This window comes from Lepidochelys kempii, chromosome 2, assembly GCF_965140265.1.
Source record: "Lepidochelys kempii isolate rLepKem1 chromosome 2, rLepKem1.hap2, whole genome shotgun sequence".
NCBI classification, from domain to species: domain Eukaryota; kingdom Metazoa; phylum Chordata; order Testudines; family Cheloniidae; genus Lepidochelys; species Lepidochelys kempii.
The window spans coordinates 46039586-46064949 of record NC_133257.1 but is presented as its reverse complement, the minus strand read 5'-3'; the positions used below and the strand labels follow the sequence as shown (position 1 = coordinate 46064949).

Genomic DNA, 25364 nt, shown 5'->3' with positions numbered 1-25364 from the left:
TAAAGTCAAGGAACAACATGTCCACTGCTTTCCCCTCATCCACAGAGCCAATTATCTCGTCATAGAAGGCAATTAGATTGGTCAGGCATGACTTGCCCTTGGTGAATCCATGCTGACTGTTCCTGATCACTTTCCTCTCCTCTAAGTGCTTCAGAATTGATTCCTTGAGGACCTGCTCCATGATTTTTCTGGGGACTGAGGTGAGGCTCACTGGCCTGTAGTTCCCCGGATGCTCCTTCTTCCCTTTTTTAAAAGATGGGCACTACATTAGCTTTTTTCCAGTCGTCTGGGGCTTCCCCAGATCGCCATGAGTTTTCAAAGATAATGGCCAATGGCTCTGCAATCACATCCGCCAACTCCTTTAGCACTCTTGGAGGCAGCGCATCCGGCCCCATGGACTTGTGCTCGTCCAGCTTTTCTAAATAGTCCCAAAACACTTCTTTCTTCACAGACGGCTGGTCACCTCCTCCCCATGCTGTGCTGCCCAGTGCAGTAGTCTGGGAGCTGACCTTGTTCGTGAAGACAGACGCAAAAAAAGCATTGAGTACATTAGCTTTTTCCACATCCTCTGTCACTAGGTTGCCTCCCTCATTCAGTAAGGGGCCCACACTTTCCTTGACTTTTTTCTTGTTGCTAACATACCTGAAGAAACCCTTCTTGTTACTCTTAACATCTCTTGCTAGCTGCAACTCCAGGTATGATTTGGCCTTCCTAATTTCACTCCTGCATCCCCAAGCAATATTTTTATACTCTTCCCTGGTCATTTGTCCAATCTTCCACTTCTTGTAAGCTTCTTTTTTTTGTGTTCAAGATCAGCAAGGATTTCACTGTTAAGCCAAGCTGGTCGCCTGCCATATTTACTATTCTTTCTACACATCGGGATGGTTTGTCCCTGTAACCTCAATAAGGATTCTTTAAAATACAGCCAGCTCTCCTGGACTCCTTTCCCCCTTATGTTATTCTCCCAGGGGATCCTGCCCATCAGTTCTCTGAGGGAGTCAAAGTCTGCTTTTCTGAAGTCCAGGGTCCGTATTCTGCTGCTCTCCTTTCTTCCCTGTGTCAAGATCCTGAACTCGACCATCTCATGGTCACTGCCTCCCAGATTCCCATCCACTTTTGCTTCCCCTACTAATTCTTCCTGGTTTGTGAGCAGCAGGTCAAGAAGAGCTCTGCGCCTAGTTGGTTCCTCCAGCACTTGCATCAGAAAATTGTCCCCTACACTTTCCAAAAACTTCCTGGATTGTCTGTACACCTGGATTGTATTGCTCTCCCAGCAGATATCAGGATGATTGAAGTCTCCAATGAGAACCAGGGCCTGCGATCTAGTAACTTCCATGAGTTGCCGGAAGAAAGCCTCGTCCAGCTCATCCCCCTGGTCCGGTGGTCTATAGCAGACTCCCACCACGACATCACCCTTGTTGCTCACACTTCTAAACTTAATCCAGAGACACTCAGGTTTTTCTGCAGCTTCGAGCAGTCACACTGCTCCCTTACATACAATGCAACTCCCCCACCTTTTCTGCCCTGCCTGTCCTTCCTGAACAATTTATATCCATCCATGACAGTACTCCAGCCATGTGAGTTATCCCACCAAGTCTCTGTTATTCCAATCACATCATAATTCCTTGACTGTGCCAGGACTTCCAGTTCTCCCTGTTTGTTTCTCAGGCTTCTTGCATTTGTGTATAGGCACTTGAGATAACTCGCTGATCGTCCCTCTTTCTCAGTATGAGGCAGGACCCCTGCTTTAACTGAACAATTTACTGGACAATAAAATTAAAATTGCAGGAGCACTAATATGGGCTCCATGATTTTCCTGATAAGGTGACAGTGGATTTGGGGAGCAGGGTGGAGGATTTACTTTCCATTAAGACATTAACAGTGTGGCTCTACACAGGTACAAGTATCCCCCTGTATGGATCAGATTACAGAATCAGGACTTTATTTTTCAGGCTCAACTTCCACTGGGAACTATCAGTGCCCACTGTGGTAAGAGAATGGGCATATCAAGTGGGATCCTACAGGGATCGGCCCTGGGTCCAATTCTGTTCAATATCTTCAGCAATGATTTAGATAATGGCATAGAGAATACACTTAAGTTTGTGGACGACACCAAGCTGGGAGGAGTTGCAAGTGCTTTGGAGGATAGGATTAAAATTCAAAATGACCTGGACAAATTGGGGAAATGGTCTGAAGTAAATAAGATTAAATATGATAAGGACAAATGCAAAGCACTTAGGAAGGAACCATCAGTTGCACACATACAAAATCAGAAATGACTTTCTAGGAAGGGGTACTGCGGAAAGGAATCTGGGGGTCATAGTGGATCACAAGCTAAACATGAGTCAACAGTGTAACACTGATGCAAAAAAAGGGGAAGAAAAAAAAAGAATAAAATGTCAAAAAAAAACATGACCTATAAGGGGAGATTGAAAAAATTGGGTTTGCTTAAGAAGAGAAGACTGAGGGGGGGGACATGATAACAATTTTCAAGTACATAAAGGTTGTTACAAAGAAGAGGGAGAAAAATTGTTCTTGTTAACCTCTGAGGATAGGACAAGAAACAATAGGCTTAAATTGCAGCAAGGTAAGTTTAGCTTGGACATTAGGAAAAAATTCCTGTCAGAGTAGATAAACCATGGAATAAACTGCCTAGGGCAGTTGTGAAATCTCTTCATTGGACGTTTTTAAGAGCAGGTTAGACAAACACCTGTCAGGGATGATCCAGATAATACTTAGTCCTGCCTTGAGTCCAGTGGACTGGACAAGACGACCTCTCGAGGTCCTTTCCAGTCCTACGATTAATTTTACTGTTGAATGTAGGGTATATATCTAGAACTTGGATTGACTATTACCACCAAGTGTAGCACTAATGTTAGTGATGATAGGTGTCCCAATCAACCTAGCCTTCTCCCTGCCTTCTGGAAAATTCTTAATTGGCCCCAGGTGTCTTAACTGACCTGGAGCAGCTGCCATTTCACTTATCCTGGTACCAGGGATTTGTTTAGCCTGGAGCTAATATATCTATCTCCCACTGGAGATAGATATATTATGTATCTATAGCCATCTGGCCTTGCCCCGTCAGAGTTTGTATTCCATGACTGCTTAGTTTGCTTAAGAGCCTTTGGTGAGGGAGCCTTTCCCGGTCAAAGGCTTTCTGAAAGTCCAAGTACACTATATCCATTGGATCAACCTTGTCCAAATGTTTGTTTGACCCCCCCTCAGAGAATTCTGATAGATTGCTGAGGCATGATTTCCCTTTACAAAAGCTATGTTGGCTCTTCTCCAACAAATCATGTTCATTTATGTGTCTGATAATTCTGTTCTTTACTATAGATTTTGTCCATTAACAGCTGCCCACTTACCATCCTCTCTCCAGCATCTCTTTTTAATAAGAAAACGTCACGGGGAAAGTGGTAGTGTCAGCTACAGTTTATTCCTGTATTCCACATATTGCACGGATCCCTGTTGGTCTTGTTTCAGGCTGGGGTACCTTCCAGGACCAGTTTTATTACTGGTGTTTGATGTCCCTCTGGTAATGGACAAGGGTAATATTTGTATATTGACGTTAGTAGAGCTTTCAGCAGTTTCTAATATTTTTAACCAGGAAGTATTGTTGGCTGTTTCCAGGATTGAGTGAGGATGGATGGAGGGGTTCTGTATTTGGGTTTAGTTTGGGGGTTTTGTTTGGTTGGTTCATGTTCACCCTTATTGCTTAAAACATGGCTGCTAAGATGGGAGCAATAAAATGCTACTGCATGACACTGGATAACCTTATAGAATATCAGGGTTGGAAGGGACCTCAGGAGGTCATCTAGTCCAACCCCCTGCTCAAAAGCAGGACCAATCCCCAACTAAATCATCCCAGCCAGGGCTTTGTCAAGCCTGACCTTAAAAACTTCTAAGGAAGGAGATTCCACCACCTCCCTAGGCAACGCATTCCAGTGTTTCATCACCCTCCTAGTGAAAAAGTTTTTCCTAATATCCAACCTAAACCTCCCCCACTGCAACTTGAGACCATTACTCCTTGTCCTGTCCTCTTCCACCACTGAGAATACTCTAGAACCATCCTCTCTGGAACCACCTCTCAGGTAGTTGAAAGCAGCTATCAAATCCCCCCTCATTCTTCTCTTCTGCAGACTAAACAATCCCAGTTCCCTCAGCCTCTCCTCATAAGTCATGTGTTCCAGACCCCTAATCATTTTTGTTGCCCTTCGCTGGACTCTCTCCAATTTATCCACATCCTTCTTGTAGTGTGGGGCCCAAAACTGGACACAGTACTCCAGATGAGGCCTCACCAATGTTGAATAGAGGGGGACGACCACGTCCCTCGATCTGCTCGCTATGCCCCTACTTATACATCCCAAAATGCCATTGCCCTTCTTGGCAACAAGGGCACACTGCTGACTCATATCCAGCTTCTCGTCCACTGTCACCCCTAGGTCCTTTTCCGCAGAACTGCTGCCTAGCCATTCGGTCCCTAGTCTGTAGCTGTGCATTGGGTTCTTCCGTCCTAAGTGCAGCACCCTGCACTTATCCTTATTGAACCTCATCAGATTTCTTTTGGCCCAATCCTCCAATTTGTCTAGGTCCCTCTGTATCCTATCCCTGCCCTCCAGCGTATCTACCACTCCTCCCAGTTTAGTATCATCCGCAAATTTGCTGAGAGTGCAATCCACACCATCCTCCAGATCATTTATGAAGATATTGAACAAGACCGGCCCCAGGACTGACCCCTGGGGCACTCCACTTGAGACCGGCTGCCAACTAGACATGGAGCCATTGATCACTACCCGTTGAGCCCGACAATCTAGCCAACTTTCTACCCACCTTATAGTGCATTCATCCAGCCCATACTTCCTTAACTTGCTGACAAGAATACCTTTTCGTTTTTTGTCCAGATGCCTAGGTGTCATGGTGCTAACTATAAATCACTTAAACTAATATAAAGGGTGTAAAGTTTGAACAAATGACTCTTCTTGTTACTAATCAGAATTGATCTGTCTGGGCTAGGGGAATCTCAGAAGTAAAATTTCCAATATTAGCAGCCCCTAGCTGATACTTTTAGGGTCTTGTGTATGGTCTCTAAGTTACTCATAGGTAATAATAGCAGGTTATTTTGGATAATATGCCAGAAATTTTGGGTGCTATCCAAACTTTTGAGTTCTCCATCCTGCACTGATGCAAAGAGGTTTTCTGCCTTAAATAAAACTGTAGCACTGTCTTGCTTGTCTATGGTGGCTAACAGTTTTGCTTGATTGTTGCGTGCCTCTTACCTCAGGGCTTGCCGTACTGGAATAGAACAGCCAGGCCAGCAGAGGAGCTGTGAGATCTGTTGAGTCTATAACCAGAATAACTTCAAAAGTGTGTGTGTGTTTATGGGGGGAGAGTGTGGTAGTGGAGAATAGCATTAAATATGGGGTGTTGAGGGAACAGAAGAATATTTTAAAATATTCAGACAAAAGATTCCATTTTAGGCAAGGTTTACTTTTGGCATAAGTTTTCTCATCCCTACTACTACTGCCATCTCCCAAAATAAAATTAACCAAGGCATCAAGGGGCAGAGAGCTGACTGAGTTAGACAGCTCTTTAGCAACAGGCTGCTTAATCTAATCTTGCCTAGCTTCTTCCCCAGCCTGTAATATTGTGTATTAAAGGTGGATTGCTGAAGTAGGGTTTTAGTCAAACTTGTTTAGTTTGGCAGGTCTGAAGACAAGGTTCCTGCCCCCAGAGTTTTCAGTCCAGATGATGACTAATAGCCCAAGGATTTGTTTGCTTTGCTTGTTGACAATGATTTGTACAGTTAATTTAATTTTCAGATGCATCACAAGAATGTAGGAAAGAAAAATGATTTGTCACATGCTCTTGGCAAAGTTATCGAGTTGAAACTTGTCGAAATGTTTGTGTAAACTCTAAAGGATTTTGGTATTTAGAATCATCATGATCCTCTTATATATGCAAATATTACATTTTCATGTTTCATGACTGGTAGAAAAACTGTTTTATGCTTTTAGGAAGAATTCAAACAGAGTTATTCTGTCAGTGAAAAACTCTGAACAAGTTATTCCAGGGAATTGTTTATGTAATCGCAATGTGAAATTTAGGAGTTTGTTAGTGTTTAGAGACTCTCCTCTCTGTGAAGATAGAAACTGATTTTTAGTTTTGCCATTTCTGGATTGTCTTTTATTAACAGATCTAAAAGAATCTATTATATTGTAGCCTCACAAGTCACACTAAAGTCTTTAAACATAAGGTTTTTTTATGCACTCAAAAAGAGACACTTACCTTGGTGTACCTCAAAACTGAATAAAGACCTTATTTTCCCTTCTAAATTTAGGTGACCTAATTTTAAACTCTGAATTTACCAGGCTTTTGCTGGACTAATGAATGTAACATTGAGGGTAGAAAGTGTTGTCATAAGAATGGCCATACAGGGTCAGACCAAAGGTCCATTTAGCCCAGTATCCTGTCTTCCGACAGTGGCCAGTGCCAGGTGCCCCAGAGGGAATGAACAGAACAGGTAATGATCAAGTGATCCTTTCTCTGTCACTCATTCCCAGCTTCTGGCAAACAGAGGCTAGGGTCACCATCCCTGCCCATCCTAAGTAATAGCCATTGATGGACCTATCCTCCATAAACTTATCTAGTTATTTTTCTTTTCTTTTTCTGTCCAGTGGTTAGAGTTAGGGTCTTGAAGTTGGGACTGCTGAGCTTTACTCCTACTTCTGCCTTTGACTCACTGTGTAACTTTGCACAAGATACTTAACCACCATCTGAGGCAGAGAAATTATTTTCCTTTGTAGTCTTAAATAGTACCATAGGTGTGCCTGGTATGTTAGACAAGTCAAAGCGCCGGTTCCTGCCCTGAGGAGCTTCCAATCCTAATTTAAATTTAACACAGCATGGTTGGACAATTTAAAAAAAAAAAAAAAAAAAAAGCCGGGGAAGGGAGTATGGGGGAGTGAAGTCTAGGAGTGTGAAATATCCTGAGAGATTCTTATTGTTACTTACACATTTTCCGTCTGTTCTGCTTATTTGGTTAGTGTTTACAAATATTAAAATTTGGGAGATGGTGTCCGAAATAAGATATGAAATGCTGTTTACCACAAATAGGTATGTCTTGTCTTTGAGAGACGGTACATTAGGATTTATACAATGGTTTTCAAAGTATTTAAAGATCTTCTGATTTAAAAAGCGCGGTGGAAGTGCTAAGTGTTGTTACAACATTAGTGCTACACTTGGTGGTAATAGTCAATCCAAGTTCTAGATATATACCCTACATTCCCTTTTCATTCCCTTTGTAGCATCTGGCATTGGTCACTGTTGGAAGATAGGATACTGAGCTAGATGGACCATTGGTCTGACCCAGTGTAGCCATTCTTACGTTATAAAAAAGGTTTCTTGAACAAAGACCTAGCCAGTACTTGTCTAAATGAGCTGGATATCTGTCCTCCTCAAAAGGAAACAACATTAATAATGGGATTCAAATCTCCCCTTTGTTCTCAGGCAGATATGAAGGACTAGAGTCAATCTCCAAAGGTAACATTTCCCCAAAAACATCTACACTCAGTAAGCCAAACTGGGAGAATAAACCAGCAAATACCACATCTTTGAAAATCTATTCCTACACTTCTCGTGAACGAGCCAGTTCAGCTGAATCTAATCAATCTTATCTTTGAAAAAGATTGACCATTCCCTTGTGTGGAAACACACAATTTAACTAAATTCTGACAGGAGAAACCATAAGTAACTTGATACACTCCTGAGAGTTGGGATTTCACAGATGCTATGGCTAAGGAGGAAACAAAGTCTCCTCACCTTGATCACTCCAGAAACAGCTAAGAGTTGTCTGTGATGCAACTGATCAGACTTCAGTTAAGCCTTCCACCACTGTTGCTGGACATTGTGTACCATGGTGACTTCTGAGGACGATGAAGGAGGGAGCAATATTTCAGATGTCCTGGTGTTACTGGTCGTAAAAAAAAAAAAAACCCACACCCCTGCCCTTTATAAATTTATACTAGACCACTAAGAAGATATCCCAGTGATTGTGAAGCAATATCCCCAAAACTTTCTGGTATTTTATTGGCTCTCTGTCTCTAAGTACAGAAGTCCAGATCCAATACTCCAGACTAAATCTATTACACTCACAGGAGCAAGGAAAGGACCTGATTTCAGCGAGGAGATAATCTGTGACAACAGGTTATTTCTTAATATCCTATAGTTTCAGTCCCACCATGCAGGTCAAAAACATGAGTATGCCCACTGATAGTCTCTGTCTCAGTTCTTATCTGGCACTTCCCACAGTTGTCCTAGAGGCCACGCACTCCAAAGAAAACACTTGGACATGCTTTAGTACAGGAGGACCTCAGCTCCCTTCCATGATATGCAACACTGACCACACTAAGCAGTTTGGTTTCGGAAAATCAGTACAAAGCACACACACAATACTTCTGCCAACCATTTTTGTGCCTGCACATTGTGGCACCTATCTCACAATTGCAGCTACAGCTCCCTAAAAAAGATGCAGAGCATGCCAGTGGGGGCATGGCTGACAACATATACCTCATATTATAGGCATACAATGTATGTACACAGATATATATTGCTGGCATTGGGGTATGGGAGAGAAAGACATGGCGTCCTTTCAGGCAGCTAGCAGCCATGGGAGAGCCAAAAGGGAGCAATGCCTGTATCCTTCTGCCACATTCCATCTTGGTTCCACACATCTTACTACTCTGCACACTAAAGCTGAACTAAAAGTCAATGTTGGGAGATAAAAGTTCACCAGGTAGATATCTAATAGAGTATCTTCGTCAATACTGAAAGCTACAAATAGGAACATCCAGTAAGAAAAATAGGGGCACATTTTTTAATTCCTTCATAAGACAGTGAATACAGAAAGCAACTTGGAGGGCCAGAGAGGGAGAACTGTAAATATTTTACTAAAATATATGGACTGTCCCTCCTAACTAGGGATGATTTGCATATATCATACCACTCTCAATTAAGCACCTCCTAAACCCGGTAGTCCTTCCCGCTAAAGGAACAAGAGTAAAACTTTAGAATTGATTTTCTCATATTTCAAGTGACTCAAGGCTGAAGCTGAAAAAATGAGGCTTCCTTTGGATATTGCTATACCTATATAAATTCTCAACAGAAATGTACAACAAGACAAAGAAAAGCTAAACAGTTAATAGACTGTCACAGGACAAACCAGAAACTTCCCGGCTGAAGCTAATTAAAACCCCAGCAAGGCCTCACATGGTTAACATGTGACGAGAATTCTTTAAACAGTCTTCTTGGGAAGCTTTCAAATGGATTGGTTTAAGCTGCTTTACTGCACTTGTATTTATCTACAAGAAATTTCCAAATGTTCTGAGTACAAGAAAAAGCTTCCTCAAGCTAATACACTGCCTTGTGATACAAGCAATTTTAGCCTTATCTCAAGGTGCCAGGGGCTGAAGTTACACATCTGACCACTAGAAACCATCAGTTAATGGTTCCTTCACAGTCAAACAGAACTGCTCTTGACACACTAGCTGTTCTTGAAAGAATGTTTCATCTGGAAGCCTCACCTAAAGGATTTTTGAAAAAATAAACTGTGCTAAAAACAAAAGTAAAGGCAAGGTTAACACTATACCTCAAGGGAAAATCCAGAGTTGGTTTGGTTGTTTTTCGTTTGTTTTAAAGAGAAGGCCTGCGGTCAAAAAGAAAATCTGTGGGACAGCAGGAAATTGACCCTGGGTCTCCCAAGTCTCAGGTTAGTACCTTAAATGCTAGGCCAGCGATCACCAACCGGTCGATCGCCATCGACTGGTCAATCCTAGAGACTTTCCCAGTCCGTCACAATCTCTGGTGGTGTAGCGGCACTGCTGCTAAGGCAGGTTCCCAGCCTGCCCCTGCCTCAAGCCACTCCTGGAAGCAGCCAGTGCGGCACCGTGGGGGTGGGGAGGCAGGGGTCTCGGAGTGTTGCCCCTTGCTGCAAGCACCGCCCCTGCAGCTCCCATTGGCCGGGAACAGGGAACTGTGGCAACATGCCACCCACTGACCCCTCAGGGGCTGCAGAGGCGCTTTGGCCCCTTCCGGGAGTGGCATGGGGTTGGGGCAGGCAAGCAGCCTGCCTTAGCCTCACTGCGCCACCAACCAGGAGATGCCCGAGATAAGTGCCGCCCGGCAGGAGACCACACCGCAACCCCCAGCCTTGAGCCCCCTCCTGGAGCCAGCTCCCCATACCCCCTCCTGCACCCCAAACCTCTGCCCCAGCCCTGAGCCCCCTCCCAGAGCCAGCACCCCATAACCCCTCCTGCACCCCAAACCCCTGCCCCAGCCCTGACCTGACCCCTTCCCCCTCCCAAGCAGCACCCCATACCCCCTCCTGCACTCCAATGCTCTGCCCCAGCCTGGAGCCACCTACTGCACCCGAACTCCCTCCCAGAGCTTTCACCCCTCACCCCCTCCTGTACCCCAATACCTGCCCCAGGCTCAGCCTGGAGCTCCTTGCCACACTGAGAACCCCTTGGCCCCAGCCCAAAGCCCATACCCCGAACTCCAACCCCATGCCCCAGCCTGGCTAAAGCGATTGAGGGTGGGGGAGAGTGAAGGGGTAGGGCAGATTCTGGGTTGCTCTTAATAATTCAAAAAGCGATCTTGGGCATAAAAAGGTTGGAGACCACTGTGCTATATCACGCTTTTTCTGAGTGTGAAAGTAGTAATAATAAGCAGGTTTCTTTCAGAAGACAGACACTTCTGCACTTTATTTAAAACAAACCAAAAAAACCCTATATAAATGTGAAAAACTAGACAATGGAATGTTAAACTTACAAAATCAAGTACTCAAGAGTCAGGAAACCCCTAAAAAGAGTTAAACTTTTTCTTACATTAGCTTGACCGCATTGTAGATCCTGTATATTTCAAGATACCCATTAATGACTACCTATAATTAGGTGAAAGTTGTTATTAACAAAATGGCAGGAATAGAAGATACTCACATTCTACATTCACACTGTGGCAGAAATCCTCACTTTTAATGTTTCCTGACTTCAGTGTTTGATTTTGCAAACTTAACACTGAAACAACCCTAGGTCTTCTGCCTTTACTTTCCATAGCTATGGGGGTTTGTTTTTTTTTCTCCCTGCCCAATAAAATAAGAAGCGGGGAGAAGAGATAAAGCTATAACCTTATGCAACATTTTAGGGGAGAAAAGACAGAACATCTTTTTACCCAACAGAAACAGAAGGGTGACCAACATTCTCATTTTTACAGTAGAATTTGAGGCTTAGAGAAGTTAAGACGTGAGTCGTCTAAGGTCATACACAAATCTATACCAGCAAGGGGAATAAAAATAAAAGGTTATTTTGACTCCCAGTATATGGTCTTAGCAACTCGGTTACAATACCTCAATAAATGGAAGAATTTTTTTCCTACAGATCTTACACTTTTTAAAAAGCATTAAATATAGAAAAATTAGATACTGTCATATCCCAAATTACAGAACCATGTGAACAGTAATTTCATAACACTATTTGAAAAGTTATCTGAAAACACTTTGTCCCTCATAGTTTAGGCTCTATCTGCACTGGAAGCACAACAATTTTGGAAGAAATCAGTTCCATCACAGTTGTTCCATAACCAGTCACAACACAGTTCCATACTGTTGTTTTCCTATAAATAACTAACTTTATGTCCAAAAGTAATCTAGAAGAGAAGATGTGTTAAGAACGAATCCAGACCATCTGCTACGGGAGGCATGCCATTGGGTGGCTGGAGAACATGCAAAAGGGATGATTGAGAGATTCCCTCCATTGAACATTATTTAGACAGGGAAAACTTATGGGATTTAACAAAAGCCGTCATGCAAAGAGCAGCCCGGGATAGGCAGAGTCTTGTTCGTGTTCGGATGTCTGATGGTGCAGGAAGGTTTGAGATTCGGTATAGACAAAACCTTAGCTATGGTTCCATTTTTAATCTGTTCTTCACCTTCAGAATAGCAGGAGTGTCAAACTAGGTTCTCTATGGAGGTCCAGAAGAAGCAAATTCTCCATTCTTAAATGAAGGGGCAAGACTTTTGAGTATTTAATCAAAGACTTCTTCTTCAGGAGTATGACAAACGAGATTTAAGAGGGGCGAAAACCCACCACCAAAGAGCTTTAAGTAATCTGAATAAAAAGCCTTCTCCCCTCTAATCATGTTTCTTCCTTGGTAACTGTGAGCTCATAATCCTATCATTTCTCAAGTTGTCCAGAGAATCTTCCAGGAAGAAGAGGGTAGACAAGTACTGAATTTATAAAGTAAAAAACCAAGGAGAGGAAACTTCATTTCCTCACACACATTTCTTCCCCAGAGCGGAGCTAAAAACAAAAAAATAACTTTCAGACCTGTTTAAAAATACACTGCACAGAAACAAAAAGAAAAAGGCAAAACCCATTTACACCTCTTTGCAAGGTCACTTTCAAGGTCCCATGGACACTATAAAACAGAACAGTATTGTGACTGGGTCCCCTCACACAGCTGTATTTGAAGTTCTGATGGAACCATAGATCGTTTGTGAGTAACTTCTTATATTAGCCAGAGCGAGTATAAATTTTAGAGCTTTCATTACTGCTTCTTCATTAAGGGATTCAACAGATACACAGGCTGTTCATGCCAATTTACTGAAGTAGTTTAAATGGAAGTGAACCATTTTGCTCTCTGCATTTATATTTTCATCTTATAAATGGTTTCTGTCACTTTACAAGGAATCATCCTGCAGGCACTCATTGTCATATGACGTGAAATCCCACTCCCCCTTCCACCAAAACTGACGGTTAAACTTGTGACATCAGAGGAAAAAAAGCAAGAAACATTTACAGTTACGGGCCCAAAACAGCATGTTTTCCCAACAGCCAGACATAAAAAGCTGGTACCATCGGTGTTGTGAAGACGCTGCGTATGAATCCAATTTAACTGCTTGTTTTGTTTCTTTCAATATATCAAACCTAACCTTATTTTAAAACTACATGCACTCTCAAAAGTGTTTACATTCTATGGGGCACAACTTTATGTATTAGAATTCATTTTTCTGGGCGCCCACCTGGTCTCTACTGGTGTATGCAAGTTATTTGTACAGTGCATAAAAGAAACACATTCAAATGTGAGTCCGTGGCTGTTAATTTCACCATCCTTTCTGTGTTCGCCACTGGAAGTTATGTTGTTAACCTAAGTCAGATTTTCATATTTGCTAAAGTGCTCAAATGATTCAGCAGTCAGTCTCAGTTACAAAATACCTCAGGCAGTTAGGAGCCTTAGTCACTTAAATTATACCCTAAAATCCCTGCTTTAGGAACTGATCTTTTCTTGTCAGAATTACAAACCCCCTCTCCCTTCCCCACCCCAAAATCCCCCTTCAAGTGCATGAAGAGGTCCACCAACCAAACAATACAAAGCTACAGCTATGAAGTTTAAGATTGTGTCCCCTCAAGTCCCAAGGCTAGGGGCTTGCACTTGACACAAAGTTATGCCACAATACTCCATGCCTTCAAAAAACTTCTCTGTTATCCATCAAGATAGTTGCAGCTTGCACATTAAAACAGTTTCAGTAAAAGTCCAGGTTTATTATGTATACTGGACCATAGGTGTGCTTGTCCCTTTAAGAACAAATCAAATAAGAAGTCCTTGCTCCAAAGAGATTATACAACAAAAGACAACAACAAAGAAGCGGGGAGAGAGGATGAGGATTATAGCAATAACATCAGGTGGTATACTTGTTACCATCATGCTGGTTCATTTTTAAAAGAAATATTTGATTCCACTGGGCTTTGGGATAGTATCAGGAGAGAGATGACTTGGAGGTCAGCCATAAATGTCACTTTTAAAATATAACTGCTAACCACGATTAATGTAGTACTTAGTTCGGAAGAGAAAGTCTCTTTGTAGTTACTGCCAATACATTAGAGCAGGGACAGCAAATGGAGGACAATTAACGCAGACTCCAGGGTTCATTGGCCTAGATCAGGAGTTCTCAAACTTCATTGCACTATGACCCCCCTTCTGACAACAAAAATTACTACCTGGCCCCAGGAGGGGGGACTGAAGCCTGAGCCTGCCCGAGCCCCACTGTCCTGGGTAGGGGGGCCAAAGACGAATCCCAAGCCCCACTGCCCCAGATGGGGAGCAGGGGTCAAAGCCAAAGCTCAAGGGCTTCAGCCCCAGGCAGGGGACCTGTAACCCTGAGCCCCTCCACCAAGGGCTGAAATCCTCATGCTTCAGCCACAGGCAGTGGGCTTGGGTCCCAGGCCCCAGCAAATCTAACGCCAGCCTTGGCAACCCCATCAAAATGGGGCTGCGACCCACTCTGGGGTCCCGACCAACAGTTTAAGAACCACTGACCTAGACAAATGGGAAAATGCCTGCTACTCATGCAGTCAGTCACATGTACTGAGCCCAAGATTTCCAGAAGTGTGCCCCCAAAGTGCTGGCTGTGTCAAAATGACTCCAGTGCAGGGAGCCATGCACTTTTGAAAACCAGGCCACTTGTATAGGTACCTAAATGTTAAAGTCTTGGCCTAAACTCTCCACTGCCCTAGGCATCTTCCTGTTCTTTCATATAATATATACCCAATACTGGTGGTATTTCCCCTTATCAATGCAACATACTACTCCCATTACTGGAAGTAATATAAATATAACAAGGGAAGACAGGATCCTCTGAATAGCATTAGCATGGGAAATAAGTCAGCTAAAGTAATATTTTCACCTCTAATTTCATGCCCTTTATTTGCAATCATCTTGCTTCGAACATACATTCTGGGCAACATTGGGAGACATCATTTTTAGCGAGGAGTCCGGTGGCACCTTATAGACTAACATATTTATTAGGGCATAAGCTTTCGTGGGTAAAAAACCCACTTCTTCAGATGCATGGAGTGAAAATACTGACACAGCATTTTTCTTGTGTCAGTATATTTATGCCCGCATCTCTAATTTTCACTCCATGCACCTGAAGAAGAGGGGTTTTTTTACCCAAGAAAGCTTATGCCCAAATAAATGTGTTAGTCTATAAGGTGCCATCGGACTCCTCATTGTTTTTGTGGATACAGACTAACACGGCTACCCCTCTGATACTTGGCATAATTTTTGTGCCATTTGAAGATAATTACTACCATGCCCAACCAATTGCTGCAAAAGTTAAACTTACTTTCTAAATATATATTTTAAATGTGGTTTGCTTCCTTAACTTTCCTTCTTAAAAGTTCAGCCTTGATGTAACTTCTCACTCCTTACCAAATAGTAGACAAGTTAGAAATTATTCCATAAATATTAAATGTTAAGCAAGCTATTGCAATAAGACACTTAATATGAATTAAGCTTTGCATTTGGGAACAGAGAGAAAAAAAATACTTTCCAAATTAATAAATATTTTTCCTTTCTTCTCCTATTGCTCTCAAACTGAAAGCAAGGTGGATTGTACATTTATGCAACATCCCGATTAACTGCATGAAATGGTAAGCTTCAAAGACATTAAATAAAAATGTAAGCTGCTGTTAGTTGTAGTAATCCATCTCTTTCTATTGTTAGCCGTCTGAGGAAGAAAGAGACAATGACAACCAAAGCAGTTACTAATCCAACCTGCATATGTTAAACTTGTAGGGAATACCGAGGGGAGGGTTCACTGGCACACACCATGCTCTTTAGTCTTGGTATTCTCAGGTATAGAAAACAAAATATCTGCATGTCAGCTTGTTCTCCATCAATAATATCTGACATAAGTTTAACTACTTTAAATTTGTTTCTAATGTCTCTCCAAAAAACTTAGCATTTTTAGGACACTTACATTTTTTTGCAGTGTGGGCATTTTGCCAAAGTGTTAAACCTCAATTCCATCCACTGTAAAAGAGAAAAGAAACAAAAGTTGAAAAAAACCTCTAGCCTGAGAAAGTGTTTATTTTACTTCATGTTAAATGTCACTGGGGATCACTGCAAAAACATTTTGCTTCTCATGCTTTAATCTGACTTGTTTCTTGTTTTATTCCGTACATGGGATGCCCTTTTGCCAGCAACAACGCTGCACTCCTTGGATTGGGATTTCCATGTTAAATAATTTCCCATGACTTGCCTAACTGTTACGAGCTTGTTTGACGTAGCCTGGGTTCCATTTACAACAGCAGAGAATGCAATGTAGTATAATTAATCAGGTCATTTCTCCCAATCCTAAAACTACGAACACCCTCTGAACCAGAACAAGTGTATTTTCTTTGGAACATCCCTCTGTTCAAAATATTATTCATGTAGTTTCTAATGAAGCTTCCTCTCCCCCCATTTTTACCTTTTAACCTCTTTTCTTGATAATCAGCTTTAATATTTTTTGCATGCAGTGATTCAGTAAAGGGAAAGAAACAGAACTGATTCATTTTGAGGAGAAAGGCAATGTGTTGTGCATTTTCTAACAGAGACCATTTAAAAAAAAATCAGTTTTATATTATCAAGAGAAACACAACAGTAAATTCAGAATGCTCCATATAGAAAATAAAAGCAAAATCCCATTTGTGATACAGCCCTTACAAAGGGAACAATATTGACATATAGTTACAGATAGTGTAGCAAAAACAAGGTCTCACATATTAAATCTGAACCAGCAATAATTACAATGCTATTCTGTGTCAAAACACAATGGTTACTACTAGAGTGGTTCCAGCAAGTTTCTCTTAACCAGCGGAGATAGGAATTGTTTTTCTGTGAACCTTGTTAGTGCACTGGACAGGGGTCTGATGTGTTAGCATTGTTCTGTCAGCATCGTTATCAGACAAAAAATCCCTGTTCACATTAGTCAGGGAAAAGTGTAAAATGTTTGCTGGTGTGAAATGGAGGTAGCAAGTAAGAATTCACAGTCCTATATATCTCCTGAACATGCAACTATTGTCCTACTGCTCCTCTCATACACATAAGGCCCCATATCTACAATGGGAGCAGAACAACACTTGACAACTATTTCCCAACATGTCTAGCATAATTTGTCTGCCCGGCCCCCTCCACCCTGAGAATTCAGGCAACTGTCATGCTACAAATTCCCAGTAAGTCTATAGCATAGCTTCTGAAGACTATGGCCTTGATGCTTATCTCCATGTAAAATCAGGAGTAACTCTACTGAAGTGAGTGGCAGTATATCGGTGCAAACCGGCTATAAAAAAAAGATCTAACCAAGGCCCTATAATTATACTGCATGTAAATGCAAGCAACACCACAACAGCATTTAAATGCGTGAAGAATGCTTTTACACATACTTAGAAGGTCTAATGTGGAAAAGGCCTACATAGATTCCTGATCATCTCACTCAGATGGATTTCTGTTAATAAGCCATGTGAGACCACTAGCACACACATCAATCATTGAAACATCGGAAGGAAGAGGACCTGGAGTTCCAGTTTCTCAAGGAATAAGTGTTCTTACTGTGTCACGGTTATAATTTAAAATCCCTCTGGGGAAATAGGTGAGATTGGTTATCAGAGTCACAATTTTCTACGGTAACCTGGGGTCAGAGAGAATTCTGATAAAAATAAGTGTGTCTTGGTGAAAATGAAGTTAAGACTACAAAAGTTTCTTCATGGATGTTTTTGTTGCAAGGATACCAGCTTCATTTTATATCTTCAGCATTAATTTAGGATGTTTTTATCCTATCTATAGTCGATATGCTGCTGACAGATCCCATTTTTGTTTTCATTCAGTCTTTATATTTTGATTGGTACCATTAGCAGGATTTACGAATTTGTTAATTTATTTTTTCTTCTGATACACCTCTGAAATACTTCATTAGCCATGGGAAAAGTAAAGAGTGCAACTTGTGTGTAAGCCAGACTCCTACGTCTTTTCACAAACATGCCTTGGCTCTAAACTTGAATAGCAGCTTTCTCCTTCCACTGAGAGCATTAACTGGAGTGTTTTATTGGTTATTTTAACTGAAATGAATTTTGCCAATCTGACATCCAATACCAACACTTTACAGTAGTTTTATGCACAGAGTTCATTTATGAGAAGAAAATCAAAACAAAGTCTTACATTTCAGAGAAATCTGCATTCATTCACTCAACTATTCTAAACATAGAGGGACCGATTCTCATTTATACCAAGACCCCTTTTCCCCACTCTGACAGAGTAATTTCCACACACCTCAGGGTTTCTTTATGCTGTCAGAATAATGTGAATGGGCTTCACCGTAGGAGGGAATCAGGCCCACAGCACTAGTAGCACAGTACTAGTGGTAGTAAACATTTCTGTCACTTGGGATTTAACTCTCCATGTTTAACTCCCAACTCACACACTACTCCACCAACTGACCCTTTAAGTTTGTTTTGTTCTGAAGGGTTCATTTAGAACATTAATTTATAGCTTTCACACTCAGCCATCAAGTTTTAGAAAAGATCTATCACCATTTGCCCCCTCCAGGATCCAAAGTGGAAACTGAGAATATATAAATCCCTCATGTATCTACAACACCTTTCATCTACACATCTTGATGCATTTTAGAAACACTAATTAGGTCTCAACACTTCTGTGATGTGGGTGAATCTAGGTACTCAGATACTACATTGCTGGGGGCAACAGAAGTTTAGATGAATGAACTAAAGCACAGACGAGCCAAGTGACTTTCAGAACTGTCAGTGCTGGAGTTGGGAATAGAATTCAAGAGACCCAACTCCCATAGCCCTGCTTAAAATTGCTATCTGGCACTCCCAGATACTGGAACCAAATCTCTACTCCATTATTCTAGCTTTACCTGTTTAATTCCACTGACTTCAATGGTGTTAGAATGGCATAGAACTGGTGTAAAGTACTGGAGAATCAGGACCATTAACTCCATTTGCAAAGTTAGGTGCATTTCATTACATGAAGAACATTAATGAATAATCTTATAATTAAATATAGCCTAGAAAGCATATAAATATGCCCATTCATTAAGAGATTAGAGCTACTGAACAGGAGTATATTAAAACCTTTTAAAGGACAAAAAGATTAACTTAATCTACTCCATTTTAAGGGGGGGAGGGGGACACAAATAATTTTACTACAGTTTAACTGAACACAAATTCATGAGATTTTTACTATATGCCTTTTTCCCCAGTCACTGCAGTTCTTAGAATAATTAAGATCCAAGAATACATGTGGCACAATACAAGACAAAAAGGAGGATGGTATTAATGAACTTACTAAGGGTCTGATCCTGCACACATTTATACAAGTGAGTGGCTCCATCAAGCTCAATGGAACCACTCATGTTTAACCGTTTGCTCTATCACAGGGGTTTCAAACATGCAGCCCACAGAGTGATTTGCTGCGGCCCACCAAGCTCCCCTCACCCCCCGGAGTTATTTCCTGTGGCCACCAAGCTCCCCTCCCCCCTCCCGCGCACTTCATCCCTGTTCCTCTGCCTACCTCCAGGCGCTTCCCGCCACCAAACAACTGTTTGGCAGTGCTTAGCACTTTCCAGGGGGGGAGGGGGAGCAGGGAGCCGCACGCTCACTAGAGGAGGCGGAGAAGAGGTGGGGCAGGGGCAGGGATTTGGGGAAGTGGTTGGAATGGGGGCGGGGAAGGGGGCAAGGGGAGGGGCTTTTGTATCTTTGTATGAAAAGGTGTCTGTGATGCAGCGCTTGGGCCAATGTATTAGTCCTCATGTGGCACTCGTGGCGATTTGAGTTTGAGATCAGATCCTAAAAGACACAACAGAGAAAACAGAAGACACAGGAAAGCAATGGACAGAGGAAAGGCTGTTCTTCGAGTTTTTACAGGTAGAATCCAAAGTGGAAATGAAGATAGTCTCATAAGGTTTGTTGCTTAATTTTACAGACTGGAAGGCCTGAGTCTTGCCACCCTTAAGGCACAATGTGAAACTTGTCCATTCACAGAAGATTTTCTTCAAAAATGACAACTATGAACAGCCAGCACAATCTTCTTCTAGAAACATACCAATGAGAACAACCCCACTTAGCAAGTGGTGAAATTAATGAAGGAATGTAACGTATGGTTCTTTTGCATGAAATAATGTTTTTCTTGACTCTGTATATATTGCCTATAAGCTACAGTGATGGTGTAAAGATGGTGACGAGACTGGCTTTGTGTTAAATTGCTAAAAAAAATTCTTGATACTTAATTTTTCATTCTCTCCCCCACATTATCTTTTTCATCTTGCATTTAGCCACTTTAGTGTTACAGAGCCACCAACCAGTGAATCGGGTTAGAGTTTTACAACAGATTAAAAACAAAACCTCAGTATCCTAAGCATGTGATGAGAACAAAGACCCACTCATCTGATAGTTCAGCTACTCCATTTCGCTTAGAAATAAAAAGAAAACACCCATTTCTGAATCTCCATTGAGACTGTGGAAAGTGGAAAACTGCAGAAAAATCATGGTGATGTTTTCCAGTCAATGGTGCTCACTGCAAATCTGAGTTTCTCAGGCAGTATTAACCATTTTTTGTTTTTAAACTTGTGAGGCAATGTTGTAAACAGTACATTAGGTACCAGGAAGGGCAAATCACTGAACTGCCCAACCTACTTCAACTCCACCCACCCCCCCATACCACCCCCGCAACAAAAAAGTGTTTGCAGTACATTTAAAATGGAAATCAAACATGAAACTGTCATCCTGACATGAGACAGATTCAGACTGCGAAATTCAGATTCTCTTAGGAGCCAATATGAATGGAGGTATGAGAGTGCAGAGAGGTTGTTTTAAAGTAAATTCTAATGTTAGTGTGTACTGGTTATCTTAACAGGTAATTAAGCCTACTGTTTTAAAACAAAGTCATTGATTTAAATTACAGACTCTACCTTAAAACAACACTGCAATGGTGTTTGTTTTAAGATTCTACTAAAACCTGAGTTTTCTCTCAGCCATAATTTGCCTCATGAGATTTGGTCTCATGCTGGGAAATACCATTTCTCTCATTAAAATAGAAGCTTTTGCCGAGACAATAGCCCCATTCACTGAATGGACGTACTGAAATACTGATGGGAATGTCATCTTATGAAAATGTATTTCAACTACTGATGATGTATTTAAAGAAAAACTTCAATGAGTAAATCAGTACAGTATTAGTCAACATGAAAACCACATCTGCCTAGAATACTACATCAGGTAAAAAGTTAAGTAACACCTAAGATAACTACAACCGAAAGAAGAAAAAGGTATTTTAAACATTTGACTTTAAGCATTTGATAAACTTTATGTAGAGTCAATTACCCTCTTTCTGAAAGAACCCTCATAAGCATCTGTCAAGGTTCCTCCCCCACGGTGAGAAAACCTGGATTTGTGATGGAAATGGCCCAACCTGATGATCACTTTAGATAAGCTATTACCAGCAGGACAGTGGGGTGGGAGGAGGTATTGTTTCATATTCTCTGTGTGTATATAAAGTCTGCTGCAGTTTCCACGGTACGCATCCGATGAAGTGAGCTGTAGCTCACGAAAGCTCATGCTCAAATAAATTGGTTAGTCTCTAAGGTGCCACAAGTACTCCTTTTCTTTTTCCGAAGCTTACTTTCACCAGTTTAGGTTAAAATTTCCCCAAGGCACAAGTTAATTTTAGCCTTTGTCCCTGGATCTCCACTGCCACCACCAAACTCTACCTGGGTTTACTGGGAAACCCAGTTTGGACACGTCTTTCCCCCCAAAATCCTCCCAACCCTTGCACCCCACTTCCTGGGGAAGGTTTGGCAAAAATCCTCACCAATTTGCATAGGTGACCACAGACCCAAACCCTTGGATCTGAGAACAATGAAAAAGCAGTTTTCTTACAAGAAGACTTTTAATAGAAATAAAGGAATCACCTCTGTAAAATTAGGATGGTAGATACCTTACAGGGTAATTAGATTCAAAACATAGAGAATCCCTCTAGGCAAAACCTTAAGTTACAAAAAAGACACACAGTCAGGAATAGTCATTCTATTCAGCACAGTTCTTTTCTCAGCCATTTAAAGAAATCATAATCTAACACATACCTAGCTAGGTTACTTACTAAAAGTTCTAAGACTCCATTCCTGTTCTATCCCCGGCAAAAGCAGCATACAGACAGACACAGACCCTTTGATTCTCTCCCTCCTCCCAGCTTTTGAAAGTGTCTTGTCTCCTCATTGGTCATTTTGGTCAGGTGCCAGCGAGGTTACCTTTAGCTTCTTAACCCTTTACAGGTGAGAGGATTTTTCCTCTGGCCAGGAGGGATCTTAAAGGGGTTTACCCTTCCCTTTATATTTATGACAGCATCCCTATGGAAAAGAAAATCCTTTCACATGCTTTAAATACTATGTCCTGGTTTTCTTTCATTTTATTCATTTATTTAAGCCTAGTCTCTCAGAAACTCTTGTTTTTAAATTAGTCAGTTTCAAGATTATCAAGTTGACAGTTTCCCTTAACTTTACAGAACAAGCTTTGGGCCATATTTTAACCAGCTGTAAATACTGTCTATACCCATGGATCAATAAACACTGCTATATTAAAAAAAAATACCTAAAACACTTCAAATGATACTTTTTCAGGCGGTACAGTCAGAGATCAGAGATTTTGAACTTTGACTCCTACTTCCCAGACCTAAGCCCTAGCACACAAAAGGCTCTTGCAATTTCTGGTGTATATGTCTACCCTATTGTCTAGTGAGAAGCAATGAGAGAAAGTCTAGTGGACACAATGGCAGCAACTGCTGGCACCTTAACTACACCACTGTAGACATGTATTGGTGTAACTAAACCAGTTTTAGTGGAAATTTCTGACTAATAAGGTCTACTATAGGTACTACTCAAGAGACTGGACCTGAAGAGGCATTTGCTGGGTCTCCAGAGGTAAGCAGAGGGCTTTGGGACTATTTACACATCCAGAGGACCCACCTACAAGATGGCGGTCTTTGGGACTATTTACACATCCAGAGGACCCACCTACAAGATGGCGGTCTGATTCTATCTGTGACACTGGCACAGCAGGTGCCAGTGTAACCCGTGTGCCCAATAGAGAGAGATGTCTTTAAGAGATCTGCAGAGAACAGGGGGGTGGGCAGGAATGAGTTGCGTCAGGGTCATTGTTGCTAGGCAGATGCACCATTAGCACTCCACACTCAGAAGTTTCTGGAATTGGGTGTTGTAGTTTTGGATATGTTCAATAGGTCCCCTGTAACTGGACTCTACTTGCCCCCATGGAGTCTGTCAGGGCAGCTGCTTTACAAAAGGCACGTGTCCTGTGCGGACTGGGAGAAGCTGAGCCACACGAGCAGAAAGCAGACTGGTTTTCTCTAACTCTGAATCACTTTACAGCAGGTTAGTGATATTGTTAACCCTCCCAACAGGGAAGCCCTGGCAATGTTAATTACAGAAGGGGGAAATTGGGAGGGAAACTAATTTCTTTTATTTTAATTGTAAACTTCGAATGCTATATGGTTTTAGTTAAACTGTTTTAGTTATATTGTCTCAACTAGTATGATTCACCAACTCTTCTCCTATTGAAATGTGATGGTGGGGAAAGAGTCCGTTATATTTTGCTGTTCTCCATTCTGGTTGTTTTTTTTTTTTTTTTAAGATATATACTTAAACTGAGTAGTTGGTTAATTAGTCAGCTGATTAGCTAACTGAGTGATTTCAGCAGAGGAGAAGGAAGAGTCTGCAAGGACTCCAGCTGGAGGTTTCTACAAGCAAGAGAAGAGATGATGTTGTTGCAGTGCTTTTGACTCAGCAGAATGTATAGATTGTGGTGATCAAAGACTGTAACTTAGACTCAGGTGAACACAGCCTACGCTTTTGGGAACTCTTGAGTTTCTTCTCACTGTGTTTCTGTGGGGACTGACCTGTTTAGATTTAATTTGTTTTCTTTATTTATGTTTATGTAGAACTATGAAGATAATGTCTGAGGATTATAAAGTAGCCAAGTTATGTTATTTATTATTATTGTTGTTGCTTTATTATAAGATTTTATAACAAATCTGTACTTAAGAATTAAGTGTCATTCCTTTTGTTCTTTTGGATTTGGTTGTGGGGAGGTTAACGCTGTGCAATCCTTCCTGAAAATCCTCAATGACTGAATTCTGGGTCTCCATGTGCTTTTCTGAGGGACTTATTTTTAGGCACTAGGAGAAGGGTAGTGAAACTTTAAACCCAAGCCCACCCAAAGGTTACAACAGCTTGTGCCAAGGTCTCAGCTGAACACTGACAAATGCATAGCAGGAAAGCAGTCTGGCTCATCCATGTATTATTAAAATAGGTATTAGATTTATAAAAATGTGTTCAGACTTTATGAAATACTTGTGAGTTGCTGCATGTATTATTCTCACTTATAATATCTGTATCCCATGTTATAAAGGTAATATTTAAGTGTTTGCTCAGTAACTATAAAAAAGTATTATTTGCTCTGCAACTGTAAACCAAGTCAGGAAAAAAGCATTACTCAGGGCATGGCTACACTTGCAGATGTAGAGCGCTGGGAGTTAAACCAGCCCTTGGAGACCGCAGCAAGGAAAACGCTGCCCTGTGTTCACACTGTCAGCTGCAAGCGCAGTGGCATGGCCACATTAGCAGCTCTTGCAACGCCACAGAGAGCAGTGCATTGTGGTAGCTATCCCAGTGTGCAAGTGACTGCAGCAAGCTTTTCAAATCAGTGGGGGGAAGGGGGCGACAAGTGTGTTGTGTGTGGGGGGGGGAAGACTGTTTTGGGGGGCAGAGTGTGTCGGCAGGCTTCTTGTAAGTTCAGACAGTGGAAGAGGGAAACCCCAACATCAGCCCCCATCCCTGCCCCCTCCCCACCACACATATACACCTACCTCTGCAGCAGGAGCATTCCACACTAATGGTTTGCTTTGTCCCAGAGCAGATAAGCAGTCGGCTGTTAGAAACGGAGCTTTGAAAGGGGATATCCACATGCCTGCAGCCGAGTTCAAAAAAATGAGAAGAGAGGCCACTTGACTTCAAGGGATTATGAGACATTTCCAGAGGCCAATCACAGCACAGTAATGCAACTTGTCGTCCACACTGACGTCCAGGTGTTTCAGCCGGGGCGCAGCAAGCTTTATGCTTCTCGTGGAGGTGAATTACCAGGAGCGCTCCAGCTGCAGCGTCCAGGCGCTCTACGTGCCTTGACAGTGTGGACACCTCAGGAGTTAGGGTGCCCAGGGCTGATTTAATCCGCTCTAACTTGCAAGTGTAGCCAAGGCCTAAGTGTGATATACTAGTTTACCACAAGGGGTGTCATCTCCTCTCCAACAAAAGAAGGCCCATAGTAAATTATGTAGCTTACAAATATGCATTACTCCTACAGATGCAGCAGAGTGGACAAAAAATTAAAATCTCAGTGTTTGCAAAAACACCTGAATACGGGGTCTGGCACGTTAGCCAATAGAATTTGATTGCATAGACCACTGTT

The 25364-nt window shown here is 41.8% G+C and overlaps 1 protein-coding gene across 2 annotated transcripts in view; it reads right to left on the bottom strand.

The window, feature by feature from the left end:
- Positions 1–25364, bottom strand: part of PIP4P2 (phosphatidylinositol-4,5-bisphosphate 4-phosphatase 2) — a 60042-nt gene that overhangs the window by 11304 nt on the left and 23374 nt on the right. For both annotated transcript variants that reach the window (XM_073330606.1, XM_073330605.1), the window contains exon 5: positions 15812–15864. In XM_073330606.1, the coding sequence (XP_073186707.1) occupies positions 15812–15864 (53 nt within the window). The remainder of the gene's footprint in view (positions 1–15811; positions 15865–25364) is intronic.